This window comes from Cloeon dipterum, chromosome X (genome assembly GCF_949628265.1).
Source record: "Cloeon dipterum chromosome X, ieCloDipt1.1, whole genome shotgun sequence".
Classification (NCBI taxonomy): Eukaryota; Metazoa; Arthropoda; class Insecta; order Ephemeroptera; family Baetidae; genus Cloeon; species Cloeon dipterum.
In genome coordinates this window covers 13780970-13799278 of record NC_088790.1, presented here as the reverse complement: position 1 = coordinate 13799278, position 18309 = coordinate 13780970, and the positions used below count along the sequence as shown (strand labels likewise).

Here is an 18309-nt window from a genome sequence, read left to right as displayed (position 1 = left end):
CCTGTAAAGTTTCACTTAAATCTAACAATATAAGTAATAACCGCATTGTTGTTCTGTGTACATATACGAATACACATCTATTATTATGTTTTACATATACCCCTGATTCAAATATAGATATATTCAAATTAGAAATAAAATAATTTAGCCTCACAATTTTTACATATATTTTTATTTACGTCTAAAACTCACTCGTTTCGTGTGATTTTCCTGCAATACATGTATGGCATGATTTTCTCATGCTCACAAGTTCCCCTTCCAACGAATGATAACCAGTTCAGGTGAGTGGTAGACTTTTACCACGAACGGGAACGTTCTATTTTATGAATTACTTCTGAAATTGAAGCAGGCGTTTCTTTAACTCTGAGATTTTGTAAGTATTGAATCTATAAATACTGAAGTTAAAAAGAACCAAATAAAAATCGTTTGTTAAGATTGGAGACTCGAGGATACGCCAGCCCATACGCTATATATCAAGGATTGTTGATCATAAAATATATAGCTTTTTAGGAGTTCCAACAACACACGCTTTGAGATCGCACACCCCCAGAAAAACCTGTTGCCCAGTTTTTAAGCCAATTTCTAGATCAGCTTCGATATGACTGAACGTCTGGGTGACGTCGGCAGTAAAGTAAAATAAAAAATCTCAAACTCTAAACTAACCCCCTGATGTCAAATGGCTTAAGCTTTGTCTTTGAGGACCGAAAACACTAGTTTTTACGAATTTTATACTCACCATTAATAGAAAAAACGAGGTAAATATTTTTAATTTTCTTCTATTGAAATTCTAAAATAAATTGATTACGAAATCCCAATGACTGAACTGTTTCCGCAGTGTGTCCATTTGGCGATAAACGTATTTTAAGCAGAAATGGTTGTGTTCTTCGAAAATATACCCCGAATTTCATGGTGGTGCAAGCTATACCTGCTGCTTGTAATGGCTGTTGCCACTTGGTGGGTCGTTTCATTGCAAAAAGAGCTAAGTGAACTACGAGAAGAAAACCGCCTTCTGCGACCAATAGCGTTCCAGAAGCAAGGATTCGTCTATCAAAACTCAAAACCCCTCGACAAAGGTTTATATGACTTTTAAAAATATATATATATTCTCAGTTTACAACTCAAAACATTCAGTTGCCATGACAGAAATGGACCAAGAAGACGAGGCTTTGGTTCGAATCGTCCGCGACATGTACCTAATACCACCAGCTACAATAGGATATAACCTGTCAGATCCCAAAACCAGAGATCACTCAATGGGCCAGGGAGAAAAAATAAGACAGACGTTAGGGGAAATGGTATGAGACACAAGAAAATTTACTCTTGTGGTGCTATATGCTTAAGTCAACAAATCTCACAGAAGGGTGGATTTTTCATCGAGTGCGGCGCTTTGGATGGAGAAACCCGCTCCAACTCTCTTTACTTTGAGCGTTTTCTCGACTGGAAAGGGCTTTTGGTCGAAGCTGATCCTCTCAACATACAAGAAGTTGTACAAAAAAGGAGGAAAGCGTGGCTAGCGCCCACTTGTCTTAGCCTCAAAAGAAAGCCGCAACTGGTAAAATTTTTGTGCACTCACAAAACAATTAAAAATTTCTTTCAATTTTCAAAAAAATCCTGATAATTTGCGTTTTTTAGGTAAAATACATGCAAGCGAGGAATATTGGTAGAATACTGGGCACTAAGGAGCACGATAATTTTAAAGGATCGTTGACGGATCTGCTATGCATTCCGATCACTACTCTACTTTTGGCCCTCGATAAAAAACGAGTAGACTACTTCAGTCTAGACGTTGAAGGAAATGAACTCGATGTTCTACGCACCATAGACTTCAACAAATTTGACATACGCGTACGTTTTATTTTCTTTCTTTGAATTTCTCTACTGAAAATCCGTGCATGATTGTATGAACGAGTAAATTTGATTTTTATAAAAATAAACCACATTATATTAAATTTCAGAGTCACGTCAAAACCCATGCAATTTCTGATTTTCGTCTGCAAAATAAGTATTCTAGTTAACGCCAATTCTTTTAAATATTCTCATTTACAATTTAATTTTAACGAAAATATTTTTCAATCAGACAATATTTCAATACTAATTTAGTTCTAATTAACTAGGACATTGTCAATGATTTTTAATTATTTAAATCTCCTATTACATTTGATATTGCGATAGTAGTAATCGTTCAACTCTCTGTAATAAGTATTAAGTTTGACGTTTCTGAACATTTACAGACGCTTTCAGTCGAGTTCAGCAACATAAAGGAGGGCAAAGATGCATTGCTGCGCCACATGATGGAAAATGGTTATATTCTTCATAGCAATGTGACTAGATACGACAATCTTGCCAATGATTTCATCTTTGTTAAAAAATTATTTTAGTCAGTTGAACGATAAAATTGCTTAAAAGCTGACACATATTGTTTTGCGTGGATATTATGCTAAACTGAATTTTAATACATCGAGGGACAGGCACATTTTGTTATAAATTAGTGTTGATGATACAACTGAGTACTATTGTGTACCCCAGATAAAACAAAACTTTACGAAAAACAATATAATCAAGAAATGACAGAATTATTTAAAATATATTTTAGGAGTTGTTGAGACATGATAAAAATGGCTATGACAAATCCTATCAATGTGAACAGAATGGACAATCAAGTCAAAAAGACTTTGTATTTATAAAACGATATATTTATCCAAAATTTGCGTTAGTAGTTTAATTTATTATTGATTGTAACTCTCCTCAATATATGCTATTGTGAATTAAAAACTCTACTTACATTGACAGACAGAGTATGATTGAAACAACAAGGAAAAATAAATAAATAGTGATATCTAGGAACAGTTTCAAAATAGATTATATTTTTTTATTATTGAGACGTGATGTATCATGCAAGGGTGTGCAATAAAATGAACATGGGGATTTTCAATCGAGCATTGTAGCAATATTTGAGTGCCAAATAATATTTTACAAAAGTAGTATCACTCTTTACTGTGAAAGGAAAATAATCGTCAACGTGTAACGTGAAAGAGTTATCTAAAATGTAGATAATTGCACTCGCGGGGAATTGATAAAAAAAAACACGTCCGGTGCAAGCCCACGTCGTATTTTCAGCACCTGAATATGGCAATGGTCTTGAGCATGGAGAAATTTCCACGAAACAGTGCTTTTTGGAGCAATTTTCGCCTTCTATCCGTGATAGCGGTTGCTACCTGGTGGACCATATCAGTGCAGAACACGCTGAGAACGCTGCGGGAGGAAATTCGCCAGATGCGACCCATAGTTTACCAAAAGCATGGCTTCGCTAAAGAATTCATATTTGCCTACCAAAACTCGAAAATCGCCGACAAAGGTTCCCACTGATAAGCTAGTGTTTTTAATTCCTATATTTTTTTTGTTCAAAATTGTTTGCAGAACTGCGAAAGCTTTATACGTTTTCTAAGTCTGAAGGTGGGAGATTTCTTTTTATTATAGGCCCGATTACAAATAAAACGAGAAATATTTCCAGCACTGATGCTCAGCAGTTATTCTCAAGATGATGACCGTGTGATTGATCACATTCGAAACAATCTGTTAATCCCGCCGCCAGAGACTCCTACCAAACAACCAGACTATGACACTTCAAGAGGACTGGCAAATAAAGTGCACAACACTCTTTTAAGCATGGTAGGGGAATCATTATTAATTTTAATGCCAGAAATTAAAAACTAAATCTGCTTCATAATTAAATTTGCAATGATGATTCAACCTGCCTCATAAGGTATAACTTTCATTGTTTCTGCCATAAACTGCCAGGTTTTTCACAAAAGTGCCCAGATTTGTAAGATTATTCAAGTTGGCTAAATATTGTTTGAAATAACTTGAACCAATTTCTAAACGAGACTGTCCTGACCCTCTATTTGTCTTTGGGAATATTTCGCACTCATCAATCTTAAAGCCTGTTATGTGCTTTCAATTTTAATATTTTTACTCTTACCTTTGCCATCTTTCAATCATGGCTTTTCATGAAGATAAAAAAATTGCAGAATCTAACAAAGGGATTTTACATTGAGAGCGGTGCTTTAGACGGCTACTTTATGTCCAACACGCTCTACCTTGAAACCTGGTTCAAGTGGACAGGCTTGCTGATCGAACCTGATCCGCCGCACTTCACGTTGCTCAAGAAGAGAGGCAGGAATGCTTGGCTGTTGCCCACTTGTCTCAGTTTAGAAAACAGAACCACCTTGGTGAGCCGAATGCATTTTTGGAAACGAACAAATCTGATTTTCTGAATGCTAAAAGGTGCGCTTTCTCTCGCAATCGACCAATCCAAAAGTCAATTCTTCCTCTGGGAACATTGAATTGAATTGCATGCCGCTTTACTCAGTGATTAAAGCTCTTCCCTCAAGCATAAGTAGCATTGGACTGGTCAGCCTGGACATCGGAGGTGACGAAATGGAGGTTTTGAGTACAGTAGCGCTCGACAAACTTGATATAAAAGTATACATTTTAAAAAAGATGACGAATCATAACTTAATAATTAAATTTTAGATGTTTGCTGTAAAATTCAAGAACATTAAGGGAGGCAAAAATGAATTACTAACAATGATGAGTAGGAAAGGCTACACTGAGGTTTTCCTGACTTCTGAAGAAAATCGTCAAACAAATAATTGGAAGGAAGAAATAGTTTTGTTAAAAAAAACCGATAAGAAAACGACATAATTTCAGATCTTTGTTGTTAAACTAGAAAAAAATATTTAAAGGGACTCATTTATTTATTTCACTACATTCTATAAAATCTATTTTGATTGTTTGAGGTAATTGGGGAATTATCCGCCCTAGCACAACACATGATTTATCCCGTTCAGATTTTCATGAAAAACACATCATGCTCTACACCAAAATAAAAGCACCCTCTTGGGGCTCGGTGACAAACACCAACTTGTCCACGTCCTTTCCCTTGGCCAGAGGATGCTCCGCGTAAAACTCTCTTTTCAAGGTGTCCACAAACTCTTTGGCGTTTTCAGGCGAAGTCAGAGCAACGGAACAGCCTCCCCAACTTTGATTTGTCTATTAGTTTACAAGGCAAAAATATTGATTGAGTGAACACTCACCCTGCCCCTGTGAGTCGAGCACCGTAGCGCAAATTTTCTCCAATGGAGACGAGTTTGTCCAAACCAGGGTGACTGCACTCGTACAGGTCCTTGAGAGACGCGTGACTTGAATTCATCAGTGCACCTAGCGTCTCAAGAGAAGCACCGGTTTCGCCTGCTTCAAAGAATTGATGCACCCGGCTCGCCTCTGTTTGAAAAATGATTTAACTATGATTAGACATTTTTAAATTTTGTTTTATAACCTTGGTAAACATGTAGAGCTCGCTGGTAAAGCTTGAACTTCTGAATGTTCTTGGTGTTTTCACTCAGAGTGAGTTTCTCCAATTCATCGTCAGTGGTTTCTAGAATCTCACATATCTGCAAAATAATACATGTGTGATTTAGAGGTAACTTTGTAAAGGAAAATTTATGCAAATTTGTAGGATAAATAAATAAGTCTTTTTATTCAACCTAATTTTATTTCTTTAATCAATTTATATCACTTTTTGTTACAGTCAGTCTAAATTTTTAAAGTAACAGTTGCCTTGAGAGCAGTAATAATTCTGAACTTTCTTCTCCAACTCAAAAGCGAGCTTGCAGAGCCTCTTGTCATTCGAGACCAAAAACACGAGCGCTTTAACGTGCGTCTCTAGTTCTTTCTTCGTCAAAAGCTGTGAATTTTCCGAGGCCTGTACTTCTTTCAGCATCTCCTTGTAGTCAACCCACTTTTTAGTTTCGCCTTTGCCAAAAACTGGATTGTCGGGCAGATACTCCATCATTGGCCAGTTTTTCTCGCAGGCCTCACACCCACAGTCAAAGTAATAAAAGGTCTTCAGGTAGGCTTTCCTCTCCTTCAGTGGTGCGTGAATGAACAGACTTTTGTAGCATTCAGCCAAAATTTCTCCTTCACGAATCAGTCTCCTTGCTCTATAAATTGCATTTTGGTCAAACTTTCAGGAGTTGTTATTGAAAATAAACCTGTGGACTGTATAGTTGCCGTGCGTGGCTCTAAACAGATTTGGGTCACAAGAGTGATTACAAAGAGCGGCACTTGGGTAAATAGCGCAACCGAACACATTGAACTTCAACACTTGCTGCTCGCTTCTTATCATTTCTCGCATCGAGTGAGTGTTGCTATCTAATCCAAGGATGATCCTCAAGAATATTGCAGCATACGACTCATCAACGTTGAAGCATCTGCACAAAATGAGTGAAAATTTTAGATGCCAGTTATTCATGAAATTTTACTTCAAACGATTAATTTAAATTATCTATTCAAAATATCTTCGATTCTCAATAAATGATGATAAAATTGGCTTTTATTTGGTTTTATCTCTAATTTTTGTATCCCCAGGAAGCAATACTGTTCAGAATTAAATAAATTTCGGTAATTTTACTGAAGCATTTTGGTTTGTTCCAGACGCATTTTAATAAAAAAAATGAAACAATAAATGAAAATGAACTAAATCAATAATAACTTGATTGATAATAATAATCATACCGTGCAAGGAGTAGAGATATTCTGCAACCAGTGTTGAGATAGTCCTGAGGCACATGCTCAATATTCGTGACCAAGTTGAAAATGGCATTAAAATCAGGGAAGTATTTGCCGCTGGAAAATCCTGCAATACCATTTTGGTCTAGCAGCGGTGGTGCATGGAGGAACTTTTTTATTTGGTCCAGCCCCACGGTGCTGATTAGGCGAATCACGAGCAGAATTTCCTCGCCGTTGTCTTCATTGGAGGCCACGGAAAGAAATTTTGCGGCCACACTGCACTCAATCTCGTGAAATTTTTTCCACGCAGCACTCCGACAGCTTTCATTGCAGAAATATGCCTGAAAACAAAAACAAGAGCATTTCTAGATATTTATTCGCTTCACGCTTTGAAGTAAATTGGATTGGCCCCTGTGACGCATCGGTGACGTCACTCACGCGCGTTGGACCGGTCCCAAAAAAGCAGACAGATGGCTGAGCTGAACTGAAGGATATCGCTTATTTTTCTTAGCACGCCTACGCCACGCGTTCGAATTGAGACAATCAGCCGAACACCCATGTCCAGCCGGTTGCATATCTCGACGAAAAAATGTCACTCACGACTTGCTCCGTGTGTTGCTAATTATGAGCAGGCTAAATCTGGCCGCTCAGAGGCCAAATGGGAGCCGAAATAACTAGAGATCACTCACCAGGCAGCAGTAATTGCAGGGAATCAGCGAGGCGGGTCTTTTCATGCAAAAACTGCAGTGTGTTTGCCTGCACTCTGGAGCCAGAACTGCCGCAAAGGGCTCCTCGCAGATCAGAACTTCACCTTGAAAATATTATAATTTTAAAAATAAGAAATCACACAGAACAGAAATTGTTCAGGATTCTGAATAAAAATCAATTAAGTTATTTTCATTGTGAAGGTAGACATTCGGAGAGAAAATAATTTTTGAAGAATTCCATGGGGATTTCCAGCAATTAAACAGCATCAATCTAATTTTTCATTTAGTTTTAATTCAAATTTACTGCTTATGAAATTCTTAAAAATAAATTTGAAGCAAATAAACTTAAAAAACTCACCAGGTTGAATATTCCTTGCAGCGACCAAGTGACGTCCCAAAGTGGTCGAAAAACGAATTTGGACAGCACTGGACAGCCTTGGAGCCCCGTCATTCGGCCCGGAGCTAAGACGCGGCAGAATCGGCGCGCACTTTACGACGCAACCCATTTGCGCGTGAATTTTTGTTCTGTCAGACACAAACCGGTGGCAGTACCCGAGGACGGCGTGGCGCCTGTCCAGTCGCTGCCGGATGCCGTCCGTGTTGTACTCGCGGATGCACCTGGCATAGCAGTCGTCCATCGCGCCCAGCCTCCCAAACACGACTCACGACGGGCCAAGAGAACTCTTTATTTTAAGTCACCGATCTCGCTTGGCTGCGCACCAAAAATAACGAGCCGTTTGACACTTCTTTTGGTAGTAAATCTTAAAACCGTTTTTCTTGCATTTTTCTTAGGAAGCGAAAATTTGGAGAGTGAAATTTCACTCGATAAATTGTCACCATTCTTTAACTTCAGTCAAAATGCTAGAGAAATTAAATGAATATTTTTGGTGCTATGAATTTAAGACGGGTTTAAAAGCAAAATAATTTACCTTTTAGACTGTTTCTCTGTGCAATATGAATCAGTTTTAGACAGGTTCTTGGTCCATTTAGAATGTTTTGGATGATTTTTATTCCATCATTTGTAATATTAGATCGCTATAAGGGATCCTATGGTTTTTATTGTTAGGAAATTTTATTTTTCAAAAATTTAATTCAAGTTGCAAAACTTTATTTCTCTTTTCTCTCTTGAATAATTTAAATTACTTTTGTAAAACTTTGTAAATATTTTAAATGCAACAACTTTGCATAAAAAATCAGGCTCTATCTTAAAACATTTTAAGCTGAAAAATTCTATACGAAATTTGGAAAAAATTCTCTCAAGAACAAAAAATTTGAAGCATTGCATAGATTTATAACCGATTATGACGCTTTTGGTGGGGGATTGCGTTAAAACTGCGTGATTTTTGCTCAGTTGATGGTCCTATGAAGATTGGAAGTTAAGCAAAAGAAAAAAAATACCGTCAGAAATCCACATCCCTTTATAATTTTACACGTTTATAGAGTTATTTCTCCCGATATGTTACCAATATTCTGAGTGGTCATAGATAGTTTTAGGAGAATAACATGCTTTTAATATTTTAATTTATCCTTATCTGGAGTAACACACTAAACTTAATCGAAATGAAAATACATTCCGATATACACATTTTAAAACACCTCACCTCTGTTTTTGAGTATGGCTCTTCATGAAGCAATCTTTGTACCGTTTCTGCCATTTCCTTCAGCTTGAAGCCGAGCTGCTTCTGAAGATCAGACAACCTGGTCAACTTCTCCCACTGCAGTCCGCTCTTTTTGGCGATGATCTTCATATTTGATTGTTTTAATTTCAATCTCCTTAATCCAAATCATCCTCCAAATTTCACCTGGCAAGCGAGTCGACATTCCACTACGCGGCAGTTAAAGTCAGCAGTGGCAGCCTTGTTCATTTCAGCGAGCGAATGCGAGATGACAAAAACCGCATTTTCAGGCAGCTTCATGCTGGTGTCCCTCAAGGGATTGAACTCGATCAGTTTCGCACAACCTTTGAAATGCCGCAAAAAATAGTAAAAATTGCAAGATGTTTTTTGCGCGAAAATAAACCTTTGTTTCCGAGGAACGCGATCGCTTGGTCCATTCCGCCTCCCTCAGTTCCAATGTAGCGTTCGCATTTGGCACTTAGTGCGGCCAACTCTCTTTTGCTGAATTTTGTCTGATAGCATAAATTGCGTTATTGAATAATTTCATTTAGACGAATATCTTCTACCTTGTAAGCATGAGCGGTGCAAAGGGCCGCAGAACAGACTAGAGCACTGGAGCTGGAGAGCCCTGAACTGGGCGGAATGTCGCCAGAAACGACCACATTCAAGCCAACCAGTTTTTCTGGAAGGCCAATCATGTTCTCCAAGACACCCTTGACGCCGCACATGAAGTACTGGTGCCACTGGGGAGGGCCACTGACGTCAATCCTGTTTGCGATATTAATATGTACTTGCTCTAAAATATTGTTTTGTGACGACCTAAATTTTTCTCTCGGAATTTTAGTTAATATTAATTTATGTTATATAGCTTTGAGCACTATTAGTATTAGGGTTGGACTGGCTAATCGGGCGCTCATACATTTAACATGGGCCTCATGATACCCCTCTTTAGCTGACAATGAGCACCCCCGAGGCTCCCATTGCTTAAATGTTAGAAATAAGTACTTAAAACGGTAGTACTTAAACGGTAGAAATAAGTAAATCAACTGTCGCATTGAACAGGTTTTATTATTTTCTTTGAATGATTAAAAGATTTTTTCATAAAAAAGTTCGTTTTAGTTATATTCGAAAATTCCGTCTGATAGTCACAACATTGGAAAATGATATTTTTAAGAAAATTTTCCATATTTCCATTTTTTTAATAATTCCTTTGGTAAATTTTCATTCATAATAAAATATGATGAATAAAAGATTTATAAAATTTTACTTTTTCCATCTAAAATAAAAAATCAATATAAATATTCACCAAGAAAAAGCTATAAGCTAGATATATACCAGAAACAAATTAAAACGCGCAGTCCTAATGATTATTATGACTTACTTGAGCGTTTCAATTGCCGTGTTGAAATCGGGGTACTTCCCATCCACATTGACCAAATTCAAAACCGGATCCTCTGAAGTGCCAACAGCAAGCAAAATGTGCTGTTTAAGGGCCATCGGACAAACAGCATATCCGCAGTAGTCAATGTGTTCGCCGATCAAATTCACCCTTAAATTAGGCAAAAATCGATTTAATGACACAAAACACTTTAATTAAAATATCACCTTCCGGGGACGCGGACGAAAAAATCAGGCTGGACGCCGAATTTGGCTTGGTATACATTTTGAACCTGCGTGACCCGGTCTCGGAGTTGGTGCTCCGTGACTTGCTCAACTGATAAGATAGTCGGCACGTCCTGGCTGCAGTCGCCCTTGCCGTTCGAATCCATCGCGGCTAAATTGAAAGCTCTTCACGATTGGGTACAGTATTTTTAGAAAACGAGAAGAGTCAGCGCTGCTGGAGTTGCTGCTGCCTGAAGAGACGCTGTCCGACAGACACTGACGCTCTTCCTAGGCCGGCCACCACCACGTAAGCATTTTTACGGACACGCGTTGTTATCGTACGACTCGTGTGTTTTCGTAATTCCCTTAGCTATTATCGTCATACTTGTGATGATGACTGCAAACACACTGTCCAACGTGATAATTAATTCCTACCGGCGCTCTCGTGGCAGAGGTTTGTTGTCATCTGTAGTACGCGAAAGCTCGGAGAGAGGGTATCACCGGTTGCATATGCAGCTATATAGTTTAAACACTTCATTATACATTTTTTCTTTTAAATTAATTTTGTTTGGTGATAAATAGTAACAGTAATTTTCGTATACAATTTAATAATTAGTTTTCAAATAACATATTATCAACTAAATTTTTTCTTAGCTTTTTAATAAAAAAATTATCTAATGCTTTTTAAGTAGTTTTTTGAAAATAAAAATGATTTTAAATTTGCACACAATTTTAAAATACATAATAGCTTGCATTACAAAGGAAATGAGGATATATAAAATTAAAACCACATTATCATTAAACTTAGATGGTCGTTAATGATATTTTTGAGTCTTTATCGATATGTTATATATGCATTTAAGAATTGATTAGAATTTGGAGAATTTGATACATAATCTCCGTGAGGATTTTTACCTTTGCAGCACGACGTGCACTTTTACCAATTAAAAGATTTATACTTGTCCCATGATCCTTTTTGGAACAAATAAAAACGTGATAATCCAAATAAGCGTGCTCATTAAACAAAAATTTGTTAGTAAAAAAGCTATTCAGAATTTTCCTGTACTGCTCAAATTTAAAATCAAAATCAAGAAAAATCCCTTAAAGGTGATTTTAGCAATTGTTTACTCTTGCATGTGCAGTCAAAATATTATTTAAAAAAAGGTATACAATAGCCCCTTAAAAATTTTTTCTTGGTTTATACTCTCTACGCGAAGCTCTTTCAGAAATCGTAACAATTGGCTTAATAACACTAGACAGGTTTAAGAAATTTGTTCAGAAAAAAATATATAAAAAAAATTGGTCATACACTATCTGTTTGTTATTACAATAGAACGTAAAAAAATTTATTTTGTGGACGTCGCTTTATAGACTATTATTATCATTATCAAACAGCCGAAATATGACTTAATATCAGCACTATCTAAAGTTTTGATTTTTTTCTGTCTATGTATAAACACCATAGCTTTCAAAAAGTAGATTTTCAATGCATTTAAAAAATATCCTTAAAAATATCCTAGAAGCACCGAACAAGCAGTCCAGTTTCCGTATTTTTATAAGGTATATTTACCGGGGGCTTCACAAGCAATTAAATACAGTTTTTTGGCACCTTTACATGAATTAGAGCCTCTAAATCGGTCGTTTTAGACGGTTTGAAGTGTGCCTCTAAAGTTTTAAAATTGTGTAATCCATGCTCATGTGGTATCTCAAATATTTGACACATTTTATAGAAAAAAATTGTCGCAGAGTTCCAAAACATTCATATATATAATCATGTAAGAATTTTTTTTTATTTTTACACTAACGCACTTCATTTGGATTGTTGCAGAGTTCGAAATGTTGCGTCAGATGTTTTCGTCGCGTCCGCTCCTCCGTAGGTCGCTGAGGGCGCCCGTCTGCAGGCGGCAGATCAGTCACTCCTTGATTGACGTCTCCCCGAGCGTGCAAGAAGCACTTTTTTACAAGCACCCTGTTGTGGCACTGGAATCGGCTATAATCACCCACGGAATGCCCATTCCTCACAACCTGGAGACCGCCCTGCGGCTGGAGGCGACGGTGGCTGCGGAGGGCGCTCTACCGGCGACCGTCGCTTTCATCAGAGGCAGAATCAAGGTGGGGCTGTCCCCCGAGCAGCTGGAGAGCCTTGCGCTGAAGAAGGAACCCGCAATCAAGGTGTCCCGGCGGGACTTTCCGGCCGCCATCAGCCGCAGGTTGAACGGTGGAACCACGGTCGCGGGCACCATGATGGTGGCCCACGCGGTGGGCATCAGGGTCTTCGCCACCGGTGGTATCGGCGGAGTGCACCGCGGCGTGGAGAACACGATGGACGTCAGCGCCGACCTCGTGGAGTTAGGCAGGACACCGGTGGTGGTTGTGTGTAGCGGCGCCAAGGCCATCCTTGACATCCCCCGCACCCTGGAGTACCTGGAGACTCAGGGCGTCGGGGTGGTCACGGTCGGCGACTCGGACGATTTCCCCGCATTCTACTGGGCAAAAAGCGGCTGCAAGTCTCCTTACTCTGTTCCGTCCGCCACCGAAGCAGCCGATTTCATCCGCGCCTGGGAGAAGGTTTCAGAGTCCGCAGGGTTAATCCTCGCTGTACCGGTGCCAGATGCCGAAGCTGGAGACAGTCGGGCCCTAGAGGACGCGATCAAGGTTGCTGTCCAGGACGCGGAGAGGAGAGGGATTTCCGGCAAAGACCTGACGCCCTTCCTTTTGGGTGAGATGAACAGACTGACCTCAGGGGCCGCCCTGAGCATCAATAAGGCGCTGGTGGTGAACAATGCGAAGACGGCAGCGCAAATCAGTGTTAAAATTTCCACATCAAACTCGTCAGGTTGCAGAGTGAGTGTGATCGGAGGGTGTGCCTTGGACAGGGTCGTCAGGGTGCAAAGCAATCCAATCCCCTTGGATGGGGCCACCTGGCCAGGCAGCATCAGTGAATGTGCTGGTGGGGTAGGAAGGAATCTGGCAGAGGCCATCGGCCACCTCGTGCAGGAAAACTTGCAAAATTACGCCAAGCCGCTGTTTGTGTCTGCCGCGGGACAGGACAGATCCGGTGACCTGATCATCGAGCAGACTCGCGGAGTCGTGGACACGGCAGGCGTCCGCAGAGTCAAGGACCGTGGAACGGCAGCCTACGAAATCTTGCTAGACGGAAAGGGCGAGTGCAGATTGGTGATCGGCGATGACGGCGTCCTGGCCGGCATCGACGTCGCCTGGATTGGCAGACAGCGGCTGCAGGACTCGAGGATGGTCGTGATCGACGCCAACGTGTCGGAGGAAAGCGCAAGATATGTTCTGGAGACGTGCCAGAAAGAGAAAATTCCGGTTTGGTTCGAGCCGACCGACGCGAGGAAAGCCCGAAAAATCGTGGAATCATCGCCGCTGTGGAAAACCCTGAGTTTCGTTTCACCCAACCTGGAGGAGCTGAAGCGGATGGCCGAGGCGGCCGGGACTAGGGTGATAGACGCTAAGCCCAATCTGCAGGAGGTGTCCCGCCTGGCCAGGTTCCTGGTGGACCAAGGGGTGGCCAACGTGGTCATCACGCTCGGCCAACAAGGCTGCCTGATTGTGAACAGGAGCGACGCAGGGCAACCCTTGCGCACCTTCTTCGAGCAGGAGACCAGGTTGCCTGCCAAAGCAAAGTTTTACCCGATCGACACGCCAAATCTAGAGCCCGTCAGTGTTTCTGGCGCGGGCGACTGCTTCGCCGCTGCGCTCATCCTGGCCGCGGCCGAAAAGTGGCCCGAGAAGGTGGCCGTCGCATGGGCCATGGCCGCCGCGAACGTGTCGCTGCTAAGTGCGAAAACCGTGCCTGTCGAGTTACGTGATCTGAAAGTTCCTGACCAGGGTGCTAAGTGCCAGATTATTTTTTAATTATTTACTTTCATTCCAGTTTTATGTACATATTTTTCTACATTTTATTCGTATAGGGTTGAGAATTTTAGATGGAGTTTTCGAGAAAATCATTTTGGAGCTAATTTAAGACATTTTTTTTAAATTATTCTTTCCAAATAATATTAGAATTTTAGAGGATGGCAATTAATTTACAATTTTATAATTTATATTTTTGAGTTCGGATACAGATAGTTACACTGGAGAAATAGCTCTATAGCAAACTTAAGTTCCAAAAAGTGTTTTTCATTGTTATATTAAAATACATACGTGTTGCCTAAAATCAAAATATTTTGAAGAAAATTCTAAAATTCACCGCAATCGTTAACTAACTACCGCATTTAAAAAGTTGTTTATATTTGGCTTTAAAAATGATTTAGACGATTCTATAAGAAGGTTTTTGGCTGCAAAGACGCTTTTGATTATATTTAAATTTCGATTCGTGCTCACTTTTGGTCCTAATTAAAAGCAGAAACCAAGAAAAATATTGTTAAATCGTCTAAAACTCTCAACCCTTATGAACGAAGCATACTCAATTTTCTACCTGAATCAGCTGGTGATGCAATAAAATTACACGTGTATAACACCGGTAATGGGGGCAATTTGAATGCAAACACTTCCTTGTTGGGCCGATAATTTAGTGGTACAAATGGAGCTTTCAAAATTCGATCAATTTGCATTGTAAAAAGACTGCAACAGGTGCCAAAAAGCTCTCGCGAGGGCATGAGTCATTTTCGTGGCCGATGCTGCAGGAATATTAATTCAGCCTGAGTGACTCACCTCTGTGTAACCTCTCATCTGCGAGATCCGCAAACACACTTAACGCAAAACGCATAGGCTGCCACTTACAATAATGATATGCGGCGATCACGTCATTTTGAAAAATTGCCTCCACCGCGTGCGCAGCTCTCTGATTAATAATATTACATTTTTTTCTTTCTCTCTCCCAGTCCCAAGTCTCTAACACGCAGATTGATAATTTTAGCCTTTAATGCTCTCGCGGCCGCCATTTTGAATAATCTGATTCGCGAATAATGCGTTGCAATTAAAATGGAAACGCTCCGGTGATCTCACACGGTGCGTTTGTGCCCGACGCATATTTTCTTTTCCGATCAATTTTATGCATCATTAATCACACTGTGGCAGCTGAATTAGAGAGTCAGACGCGCGGCCGGCGATTCCGTTTTGTGGTACTCGCGACCGCTCGTGGCAATATTTTGTGTCTTGGGAACTTTCCCTCAAACTCAATTTAACAATGAACATAAACAAAACGAAATGTACGCTTGTCTGATTTGTGTTTTAAAAAGCGAACAGCGTGTCTATGTTTATTATTCGCTGCCTAAGTGTGTCGCACGCAAACCTCTGCGATATGCGTATTTAAAATGCTATTTCTGCTTGAAGCAAGTCAGTAAAAAATACTTTTCATTCATTCGATGAAATTGTTTTGAGTTGATTCGTTTATTTGGTTAGGGTATTGACCTTAAAAAAAGCAAATAACTCACAAATCTTTGAAAAAAAAATTTTTTTCTAATTGAAACCAACGGAAATAGCGTTGCTTGGACGTTATTTACTCTTTTACTTCACAATATACCAAATCAATTGATTTTTAACTTAAATCTTAAACTTAAAAATAAAATTTGCGAGAAATGCAAGAAATGCAATGATGAGCATTAGCTTTGTTCTGATTTTGTAAGAACTAATAAACTAAATTATCTCTCCCCGCCATTTATTTAAAAATTAAATAAGATCACCCGCACGAAGGGAGGAATATGAAGCAACACAACTTTTCTTGAGAAATTACAAAAATCTGGAATATCCATAAAATTTTCCCGAACATTTTCAGCAAGTACTTAAAAAGGGTTTTGCATATCAAGCTGACAACAACAGCAGAACAGCTAGCTACATAATTATTTGGCTACTCATGAAATGTGCAAGCAAAACAAACATTTATTCATCAATTGTATTTATAGCCTCTGCAGTCTGCACCGGGTAGGACTTTCCAACATATATATTTCCTCATGCATAATTCGTCACGTTTCCATCCTCTGGTATTAAAACTCAACATTTCTGCGGTTACCAACTGAGCCTTTTTATAAAAGTGCGGTGTGTTATTGCTAATTAAGAGACACTTGCAAGAGGAAAAGCCGTATCAATTTATGTCTCCTTTCACCAGAATTTTCCGTGACTCATTACACGTGTGTTTGAGCAAAAGCGTGCTCTCGCCAGTCTGTGTGTCTATATATAAAAACGGGTAAAATAAATTAAGTAAAAAGTGACATCAGTCTCTTTATCTTATCGGCGACAGATACGTATTTTTACGATCTGCTCTCTTATATGGATTTTACGATACCAAGAGTCTACACATACACACACTCACAAGAAGAGAAAAATCAAACATTGGTGATGGAGGCGAGAAAAGATGCACGCCGCGTGGTGATTTGCAGCTGAACACTCTCGAAAAAGGGGGTTTATCGCGTACGCTGGTTTTATAAAACGATTTATCAATTATATAAACATTGCGACACACGATATTGATACAACTTTATACAGAAAAGGATGTGCTGACACGATTTGGCTCTTTCTGGGGATCAAATCGGAGGTCAAATCGCGAGCAAATGCAAACATTTCAAATAAGACGTAGTTGTAGATAAACTGGCCTATCTCTTTAGCAGGCACTTGCTTTTCACATTTCACGCAATTTTCTGCTCTCCTGCATGCAGCCCCTGGTGCAATGAACCTCAAAAAGTAACGCTGGTGTCGTCTTTTATTCCTTTTGTCCGGCGTGGTGATGAATGTATCTGGCAATTAATCCAGCCATGTATTTATTATGTTGAGTGAGACGCACGTGGAAAAATTCTTGCGCGCGGCAAAAGGATCAAATTGCATTTTGGAGAGTGTGTGCTGGAGAGAAAAAAGAAAACAAGGCGCGCAAGTTTGTCACGTCGTGCGCGAAATGTTGGAAATAAAGTAAGGTGCCCATTTGTCAACGTTCTTGAAAGCGGATTGTGCAGGTGGCGAACGATAACTTTTCTTTAAATTAATATTTTCCTCGCTGTTGAGCTACAGGATTATTCCCGTTGAAAAATTTTCACACTTCAAAATTATTTCTTTTTGTACTCTTCATTAAATTTCCTAACTAAACTTCCAAACAAACTAGATTTTTTCGTTTCAGTTATATTTCCGAAGAACACAGATAGAAAATTTCATAGTTGGAGACTGCGTTAAAAAGTGTTAAGAAATTGCTTTTTAAAATACAACTTTTATCTTTAAAAATCAAAATCATATCTTAAAAAGAGTTTAAATAGTGTCAGTAAAACTACTGCAATTAAGTTTTACAGAAGTTCAACTTGAAAACATCATTTAACATGAAATTGAGAACTAATCTGAAAAATTAATTTGTAGATTTACCACTGGATTATTGACTTTTACAGGATTTAAAATCTGCTAGAAATTTATAGGGAGAGCAATTTAATTTAAGATTAATCCCCCGCGGAAAGGTGGGTGACCGCAAACCCTGCTATAATTCCCTCTATTTATTAGCAGGGTAGGTGGCAAAAAGGATATTTACAAAGGAATAAAAGCCATAAAGTTTCGTTTTAGTTGTTGAATCCACTTAAAGAATCGATTTATTTTACTTATAGCATCTCAAATTATGCTTAAGAGAAACTCCTTGTCAGCAAAAATTTAATCTTTATATTTTATACAAGTACACATCAGAGTGGTTAGACTTTAATTATCAAAACTAACATATATTCTGAACTAAATATAAGAGTGTTTTAGTTTTAATTCCCCTTTGCTCTAAGTAAGCGCAAAAAATAAAATAAAAGCCATTTCTTGCACTCAATATTGCTCTGTTTAGCAGAAAATTATCTCTCATTATAGTGCGGTTTTAATTGCTGTGAGCCAAATAGCTTAGC

The 18309-nt window shown here is 39.1% G+C and overlaps 4 protein-coding genes across 6 annotated transcripts; 3 read left to right on the top strand and 1 right to left on the bottom strand.

Moving 5' to 3' along the window:
* Positions 1-211: 211 nt before the first annotated feature.
* On the top strand, positions 212-2795 carry LOC135946904 (uncharacterized). Of its 2 annotated transcripts, XM_065495379.1 has the most exons (7): positions 212-373; positions 435-755; positions 836-1073; positions 1132-1295; positions 1358-1552; positions 1633-1845; positions 2232-2795. In XM_065495379.1, exons 3-7 carry the CDS (start codon positions 872-874, stop codon positions 2376-2378), a joined length of 921 nt encoding a protein of 306 aa, XP_065351451.1. In that variant the 5' UTR covers positions 212-373; positions 435-755; positions 836-871; the 3' UTR covers positions 2379-2795. The 2 variants fall into 2 exon arrangements, with proteins under 2 accessions (XP_065351451.1, XP_065351452.1); XM_065495380.1 differs by having other exon boundaries at positions 212-1073.
* Positions 2796-3083: 288 nt separating this feature from the next.
* LOC135946903 (uncharacterized) lies at positions 3084-5545 on the top strand. Its single transcript, XM_065495378.1, has 6 exons — positions 3084-3355; positions 3418-3453; positions 3512-3669; positions 4029-4229; positions 4285-4482; positions 4534-5545. The coding sequence occupies exons 1-6, from the start codon at positions 3127-3129 to the stop codon at positions 4702-4704; spliced, it is 993 nt and encodes a 330-aa protein (XP_065351450.1). The 5' UTR covers positions 3084-3126; the 3' UTR covers positions 4705-5545.
* On the bottom strand, positions 4739-10662 carry Galk (N-acetylgalactosamine kinase). 2 transcript variants are annotated; one of them, XM_065495374.1, is made up of 9 exons: positions 10499-10662; positions 10275-10442; positions 9460-9661; positions 9297-9405; positions 9080-9237; positions 8879-9019; positions 5339-5453; positions 5097-5283; positions 4739-5041 (listed from the first exon to the last, which is right to left on the bottom strand). In XM_065495374.1, exons 1-9 carry the CDS (start codon positions 10660-10662, stop codon positions 4876-4878), a joined length of 1410 nt encoding a protein of 469 aa, XP_065351446.1. In that variant the 3' UTR covers positions 4739-4875. The 2 variants fall into 2 exon arrangements, with proteins under 2 accessions (XP_065351446.1, XP_065351447.1); XM_065495375.1 differs by lacking the exons at positions 4739-5041; positions 5097-5283; positions 5339-5453; ... (3 more) ...; positions 10275-10442; positions 10499-10662 and adding exons at positions 5591-6002; positions 6054-6272; positions 6577-6911; positions 7260-7381; positions 7636-7989 and having other exon boundaries at positions 8879-8991.
* Positions 10663-10674: 12 nt separating this feature from the next.
* Positions 10675-15840, top strand: LOC135946899 (uncharacterized). Its single transcript, XM_065495369.1, has 2 exons — positions 10675-10802; positions 12324-15840. The coding sequence occupies exon 2, from the start codon at positions 12332-12334 to the stop codon at positions 14372-14374; it is 2043 nt and encodes a 680-aa protein (XP_065351441.1). The 5' UTR covers positions 10675-10802; positions 12324-12331; the 3' UTR covers positions 14375-15840.
* The last annotated feature ends 2469 nt before the right edge of the window (positions 15841-18309 follow it).